At 59.9% G+C, this 8,210-nt stretch overlaps 1 protein-coding gene across 1 annotated transcript in view; it reads right to left on the reverse strand.

The window, feature by feature from the left end:
* Window positions 1-8,210, reverse strand: part of ANKRD11 (ankyrin repeat domain 11) — an 81,738-nt gene that overhangs the window by 22,537 nt on the left and 50,991 nt on the right. Inside the window, exon 3 of the mRNA XM_021409021.1 lies at window positions 988-1,132. Within this exon, the coding sequence (XP_021264696.1) occupies window positions 988-1,074 (87 nt within the window). The 5' untranslated portion in view covers window positions 1,075-1,132. The remainder of the gene's footprint in view (window positions 1-987; window positions 1,133-8,210) is intronic.

The raw sequence follows: 8,210 nt of genomic DNA on the forward strand, positions 1-8,210 counted from the left end.
CAAGGGCCAGGGTAGATGGAGGGAGTGGGGAACCCCGCAGTGTGGCCCTGCAACGGACCCAAAGGCAAAGCCAGGGGAACCGGGCCCATGCTGCCAGCACCACAACCACACTCGTGTCAGAGATTTCCCCGCTGGTTGTTTGTTGTTTGCCTCTTTTTGTTAACAGCATGGCAGCACAGTGGAATCAGAGCACGAGCCCCGCGGTGACAAGGCACAGCAGGGCTGGAGAACACCCAGGGAAGGCTGGGAATGGAGGGCGAAGGGACAGTGGGCCACGTTCATTTCCACTGCAGAATACAACAGAGGTGGGGATTAGTTTTTATTTAAAAGTAACACCTGAATGCAGCTTTCTTCACTGGAAGCTACGCTGAGGAAGGCCAGGAAAAGCTGAAAGGGAGGAGGCACAGGGCAAGTCTGGAGCAAATGAGCATCTGGGTGTGGGAAAGAAGGGGAAAAGCACGTACTTACTGACCCTTAGACTCAGAATTCATTGTAACAACCTCATCTGAGGCCCAGTCAGGCCCTCAAATGAACCCCAACAGCAGTGCTGCAGAGCAGCTGCTGGCCAGGCCACACTCAGCACCCAGACCATGTGCTGGCAGCCAGCGGGGAGGAGGAGGAGGAGGAGGAGGAGGAGGAGGAGGAGGAACCCCTCCCTCGCACAGTGCTCACAAGAGCACGGCGCTGCTTGGCCCTTCCACGCTCAGTAGAGACCCTCACAAAGCCCCAGTCCTTCTGGAAGTCTCCCCACGCACTCCCATTGCTCACTGACCCAGGTCTGGGCGGGTGCAGCACTTCCCAGGCAGCACTACAGCCACTGAGAAAGCAGAGGGGCCCTCACCTGCAGGCAGAGCACCAGCGAGCAGGTTTGGTTTGAGAGGAACAGCCTCAGGCAAGGCACTGCCGTGAGAAACGGTGTCACAGCTCAGAGACAGCGGGTACAAGGGGCAGGGCTCCCAAAGGAAAGCAACAAACGAACCACCCTACCTTTTTCCCCGTTTGTTTCTCCACCATGTCGTTGCTGAGAGAGAAATCTTCTGGCTGTGGTGTTTTAGAACACCCACCCTTGGGCATCGTTCTGCCTTCCTTACTTGATCTTCATTTATGCTGCCATCGCCTCATCATCAACCGTCTGTTAGAGAGAGGAAAAGAGAAGTCAGACGTGGCAAAAGGATCATTTCACTGGGCATACAGGCAAGCACTTCCTGGGGGATAAACCACACGGAACCCTCCCAGGGCAGCAGCGGGATGGCACCGCACCGGCGTGGCAGCAAGCTGGGACCTGCCCTGCAAACATGGCATGGAGCGGGCACGGGAGCCTGCAATGGACTGTGTGCCCGGACAGCGAGCAACCTCCTCCAGCCTCACCGCCCCGAAGCCTCCTGCCAGTCCAGGCGGCCGCAGGACGGAGCCGGGCACGCTCCAGCACGGAACCTCCTCCCGAACCACGCTTTCGGAACCTGGGGAGGAGGGCAGAGCCACGTGCACCGGTGAGCGCTGCGGGGGCTCACCACGGGGCTCCCCCTCCGCGTGCCTCGGCCTAGGTACGGCGATTCGGGGAATAACAAAGCGCTGCCTGCTCTGCCATGTGTTGCCTGGTTACAGGGCTGAAAAGGCAGCTGACATCTGAAATACGGCGAGGCATGAGCTGGAACGGGGATCAGAAACGCGGGCTGCAGCCAAGGCCGGCGAGGCCTTTTTAGGTGAACAAAAATATCTCCTCTCTGGAGACCAGAGGCTAAAAAGCATCTGTGCAGCAGCAGCGCTCCGAGCAGCGACCCGTAACTCCTGCAGCAAAGCTCTCTCTGCACTTACACTGAAGCAGCCAGAACAGCGACCATTTGCAAACTCCTTCCCCAGCTAATTACCACCTGACAACGCTACACACTGCTCCCATTAACTTCTCCTAACAGCAGCCGGGTTTCTGCACGGCTACAATTGCAGGAAATCGTCCAGGAACAAAGTCACGCAGAGCTGCATCACAAGACTGGGAATCCTGTGGGCGGGGAGAGAGAAAGAAAACACAGAGAGCGCAGCGGGCGCGGAGCTGCAGCCTGCAGCACTGCCTGCAGCCAGCTGTCCCGCAGAGGGAACCCCAGCATGGGGGGCCAGGCGGCCCAGGAACAGGAGGATGGGGTGTGGTGTTCTAGAAGGACCCTGGAAATTGCATCGTCATTTATTTCAGAGTTTCACTTACTCTTTACAGGGCCCTTAGGGTTGGTCTGCGGGTTGGTTTTGTCTTTAAGGAACTTCAGAAGCGATGCACAGGCCTCCTCCCAGCCCCACAGCAGCAGAGGCATGGAGCAGAGGCAGCGTGAGGACACCCTGGAGCTGGGACACCCTTCTCCTCCTCCTCCTCCTCCCGCAGCCAAGCGTGCTGTGCTGGTGGCCTGGTGCTGGGCGGCAGCACACGGGGCCAGGCACAAACCCAGCATGCACATACGGCGAGGATGGAGAGCACTGCCTGGGCAAGGAGCAGCAGCAGAAGGCTGCATCTCTGCTCCTCACCAAGTGCCAAAGCTCATGCACCATGAGGGCTGTACTGGAAACAGCACTGGGGCATGGCACAGCACCACTCTCAGACAGGGTCAGGCCCTCACGGCCCAGTGCTGCCGTGAGCTCCTGGGGAAGCAGCTGCAGCTCTTTACAGCCCCGAGAGCCTCTGCCAGGTGCTGTTACTGATTCGTGATGTTTAAGGCTTTTCCCCCTCGGTTTCAGCTGCTGGCCCTCCCTGCAGTGCAGGTAACTTCCACGCTCACCAAAAGCTCAAGCAGAGGAAATTCAGTTGGCTTGTGGAGAGCAATGGAAGCTCACGTGTGCTTTATAAAGGACGTGGGAAACACCCAGCTCTGCCTTCTGCCCCGGGAGCCGCTCCGCTCCCAATGGACGCAGCCCAGCCCCGTGCTAGGAAGGCTTTGTGCCCTGCACGCCATCCACGGACCCCCACAGAACCCTGTTCTTGCTGCCTTCGGGGCTGCGTGCTGCGGGGCAGGTACCTATTCACGTGGAGCCACGAAAACCCGTTTAACTGCGAGAAGGCAGACGGGTGCCAGATTAATTCTGCGCCCTTCTGTTCCTCTCGCTGACTCATTACGCTTGGAAAGCTGCTGCCTCTCGGTGCGCACACAGCGCCCGCCTGCCCGACAGCTTGCAGGGAGCAGCGCATTTGCACAACAATCAGCAGCGAGCTGCAGCCCTCCATTTGGAGCAGCTCGGCGCAAGGGGGGCCGGGCTGGGGGTTCTGCTCACATCTGCCACTGCCCCCAGCAAACCCCCCCAGCCCTCCGGCCCCGCCGCTGCCCATCGCCACCGTGCCTGGTTTGTGACCGACCAACAAGGCTCCCAAACGGGATGGCTGCACGTGTGTGGCACAGCCAGGAGTGGGAGAGCAAGGGAGCGCAATGGAATGGCATCCCTTGTGCTTCAACATGAAGACAAAGGAGTTGCTCGCCTCAGGCCGGCAGCCAGGGCACTCACTGCATGGCGTGAGCCCTGTACGGAATGTCAGCCCGGCATGGTGCGACCCTGCACGGGGTGAGCCCCGCACGGGTGTGAGTCCACCAGCAGTCTCCAGCCCTGAATCATCCCCCAGCACACGCTCTCTCCTCTCCCTTCTCAGGGCAAGGAACCAGCCAAAAATGCCATTTGTTTTGCCCAGGGCAGGCCAAGCCCAAGGCCACACACTGAGACCAGACAGGGCTGCACAGGACCTCAAAAGCGACGCTCCCAAAAGGGAAAGGAAGCGGGCGGGAGCCATCCACTGCCCGTGTTGCACAATGCAGCCGTGCTGCGAGCAGGGAGGGCTGCTGGGATCACCCCGAGCCCTGCAGGAGCACAGCCCCTCACGGACCAAACCCAACCCCGGCTCTGACGGGCAGCACCACGGCTGTGACATGTGCCAAAGCCTCGGGGTCAGCCGGTGCCCGCGTCCCATCAGCTCGGAGCAAGAGAAATGGTGCAGCTGTCTTCCAGAGCCAGACAGCGAGAGGAGAGCCGGCTGGAGGCTTCACCCACCGCAAAAACTCGAAGGCAGCGATGGGAATTAGAGGCGCAGACGCGATCTGCGCAGACCTAACACATTTGTTTGGTCTGCAAAGGCTGGAATAGGAACGAGCCTTGTCAAAATACAACGTTTTGTCACTCGCACGCTCCTTTCGAAGACTCCGTCCCAAAAAAAACAGGCGTCCTCAAATCTTGGAGGACTGAGTTAAGGTATCAGCTCGGACAGATCACATCGACACGGTGACACCTCCCCGCTCCGCACTCTGTGCACTGTCACTCCGGGTTCCCTGGGCTCCGAGTGCCCCTGCCCTCACCCAGCATCCTCCTCCCGCTCCCGGGACACTCGCTGCCCTCCTGCTCTCGCTGTCTGGGCGGGGACGTTGCTCCCCATCGGCTGTTCTCACAGACCGAACATCTGTGTTCATCTCTCAGCGTGGATTCCTCTCTGGTTCTCAGAAGCAGCACCTGGTCCCCCCGTGACCCTGCCCTCTGCCTTCTGCCTGACCCCGTGGTGGCCGTGCCCCCAGCGCTGCTCCTGCCGGGAGCGGTTTGCACGGCGCTCAAGGAGAGCGCAGCCGAGCGGGGCCCGTCCCATCCTAGAGCAGCTCTCAGCATCTCCACCACAAGTGCATCCCCCAGCGCTCGGGACCCAAACAAGGCCAGGACTAAAGCCACGTTGCCATCGCTGTGAGCATCTCCTCCTGCCCAGCACCGCTCCCAAGTCCTGATGACAACCCCACGCTTTCCTACGACGCCAAGTGCCGCTGTTTAACACGAGTGTATTCGGAAATCTCTGCCCCGCCGCCTCGGGATTCGGAACATTCCAGACGGGGCCATTCTCAGGATACACAGCGCTGGAATAAACGCGAGCCCTGGCCCCAACCCACCAGCACTGCCGGCCGGGAGCAGCTTCCCAGCGAGCATCCTCCTGCTCCCGCAGCCACAGCTGCATTGTGCAATGGCAGGACGGGGCTGCGCGCTGACACCGGTTCCCACGGCCCCGGCCGCGTGTCCCGGAGCCACAGACCAGGACCCGCGCTCCCTTCAGCCCCGGCCGTGCCCCGGCCCATGGGGCACCCATCCCTAAGCCCGGGGCTGCCAGTCGTGCAGGGTTTGCATGGTTCAATTGCAATGAATTGCTACTGCGCGCTGCTAGCACTTGTCCCCACGCGCATGCACGCACACGTGTACGGACACACTCTAGCACACGCTGCAGGGAAACCCCAAAGGGTTTTGCTCTCTTGCGGTCCAACCTCATCCCATGCGTCAGCATAGGGGAGCTGAACGCAAAGCCCAGCTCCTACTGCACAGAAACCTGAAGGACTCCAGCACCGAAGCACCCCTCTTCCTCCTCGCACAGCTCTGCGTTCCTCTCTGTCTGCCCCAGAACCGCCTCACCGCCACGCAGACCCCAAGCTTCCTCCATGCACGACACCTCGGGAAGACCCGGGGGAATTTCAGAGGAAGCACTCAGCAACAGAGCCAATCCCACTGCTCACGGCTTTCCAGGCAGGGCCCTGCGGGCACCCACCACCTGCTGAGGGAACAGGCACACCCAGAGCATCCCCCACGCCCTGCTCTCCTCTCGGGGTCCGTGAGCTCCTGCTGCCCGGTGCAGCTCGCAGCCAAAGCGCTCCCTCAGTGCTGGGCACTGTGGCCAAGCCAGCCCCGATCACTCAGCCCCGCTGCACCAGGAGCCCCGCTGAGCCCCGACGCCTGCAGCAGTGCTGTGCACTTTCAATGCGTTTTTCAGCCTTTCCAATGACTTCCCAGCTTGTTTCTTTAACAGTTTTCCGCTTTCCACTGACACTGTGGTTTAGTGTTTTTTCATGGCCCGCTCCAGCCATGGCCTCCCCTGCTGGGGAGGAGGGGCAGCTCCTGGTTTCCCTTGTAGGACCTGGCCCACACCTGTGGGTTTCCCCTCCCACGGCGCCGTGGCTCAGCATCCCCGTGCCTGGAGCTCGCGCCGAGGGGGTCGGGCCAGATTCATCCCGGCCTCCACGAACCCCTTCACTTTTCTGACTCGTGACTGAGATTGAGAGAGATTAAACCCAGCTTTAGCAGCACAATGTGTGGCTGTTTGCTATCGGCGCGGGTCGGAGCGCGGCGCGAGGTCGCTCCCCAGCCCTGGGCTGCTCCCAGCAGGGGCTGCCTGCAGAGGGCAAACACAGGGAGCCCCAGCCCTGGGCCATGGGACCTCCAGTGCCCGTGTCCCCTTGGCCTTGTCCGTGTCTCCATTCCCCACTTTGGGATGGATGAACTCCGCCATCAGACCAAAAGGTGCTGCCAAAGAACAAACAGAGAGCCACACGCTGTTCCACGCACGCTTCCTGGTGCACCAGAGCTCTGCTCTGCGCTCTGCTGACGACGCTGTGCAGAAGGACGCTATCGCTGCGGGGACTTTGCAGAGGCCAGCTTTGGTTTGAAGAGGAAGAAGATGGAGCAGCACTTTGCCGGCTGGATCCCCACTGCCCGGAGCAAGGAGCCGCTCGCCTTCTTCCATGGTACACCCCGCAGCCGCACTGCACCAAGCGCTCCTACCACATTCCTTTGGCAGCGCGGCGTGCAGGACGGGCAGCGCTCACACCCCCAGCCCAGCAAATGCACCGACGGACGGATGGATGGACGGACAGATGGACGGGGCTCTGCATGTTGATTTACATGAGGAGCGTTCCACCTCCATTGTGCCGCCGTGAATGGGCACATTGTCTCGCGCTGGGCGTTCTTCATACCAAGCCCGGGCAATTGGGAGCCCTGGCGCTACGCAGCAACAAAAACAAAACCCCAGCAGAAGTCCATTAGCATCCAAAGGGCCCGGAGCCTGAATGCATCAGAAGAACTCTTTGAAAAGTGAGAGTGAAACGAATGTAATAAAACGCTGCTATTAAGTGATACTCATTGTCCAAATTAAACCATCAGCAGCGAAGACCTTGACTCCCCAGCTCGGCGCAGCACATGCTGCAGCACCCAGGACAAGGCTGTTAGGAGCTTTAAGCCCTGGATTTGCCCCAAGTATGGATTACTCCATCTCATCATGAGCACTTGATGACACGGAGCTATATTTGGATTCCCAGAATAAAAACCCAGACCTGCGGGGGGATGTGCAAGGCCCCACCTGCAGCAAGGCGCAGGGCAGGGCTGTGCTGCACGGCACGGGGCAGAGGGGAGCCCAGCATGGACATGCAGGGACAAGCCCAGCAAGACTGATAGGGATAAACCAGCACTAACCCTACAGGGACAAGCCCAGTAAAGACCCTATAGGGATAAGTCTGACATCAACCCCATAGAGCCAAGCCCAGCAGAGTCTCTACAGGGACAAACCCAGCGGAGACCCTACAGGGACAAGCCTAGCAGGGACCCCAGGGACGAGCCTGGCTCGCAGCCCTGTCACTGCAGCAGCCCCAGAGCAGAGCAGCCAGCAGGTCAGCCCTACGCTGCCACGTCCCAGTGCACCATTTTAAAAAAGCTCTTTCCTAATGCAGCTGCACCCCCAAGCCTCACTGCTCCGCTTCAGGCAGTGCCTGGCTGAGGGCAGCCCCATCCATGCCCCACACCATGCCCTGCAGGCGGCAGCAGGGGGTGGGACAGCATCACTCCAACGTCAGCTCCGCGTCGGCAGCATCATTCCTGCAATAGGGAAGGCTATCCCAAAAGTTCTCTTGGAATGTACCCCAGAACATAAGAGGTGAGCATAAACAGTGCAATGCTGTGGTCACGGCCTCCTGCAAATACAGTTGGATTGGAAAATTGCTACGGCAGCACAGCGAGGCCTGGCCCATCAGCATTGCCCATCAGCACCGCCAGCTGCAGCCGCTTCGGTGGGAATGAGACAGTGCAAGCGCCTCTCCATAGCCCTCACCTCACTGCTTCTTGCACAGAGAGTAATTAACAAGATTTATATTTTATGCTAAAATTAGCTACCCGGGCTCTTGCTTCCTGCGGTGGTGCCTGAACACCTGTGCCATGCATTGAATCCTGTCCTTGGAGAGGGAAGGGAAGGGAAAAGGGAAGGGAAGGGAAAAGGGAAGGGAAGGGAAAAGGGAAGGGGGGGGTGGGAGGACACCTGGGGGATGAGGAGGAGAGGGGTGAGAGCTGGGGTAAATGGAGGGATGGAGGAAAATTGGGGGGGATGGAGGACACCTGGGGGGGATGGAGGGTGCCATGAAGGGATGGAAGGGAAGGGAAGGGAAGGGAAGGGAAGGGAAGGG

Source organism: Numida meleagris, chromosome 10 (genome assembly GCF_002078875.1).
Source record: "Numida meleagris isolate 19003 breed g44 Domestic line chromosome 10, NumMel1.0, whole genome shotgun sequence".
In the NCBI taxonomy this organism is placed as follows: Eukaryota; Metazoa; Chordata; class Aves; order Galliformes; family Numididae; genus Numida; species Numida meleagris.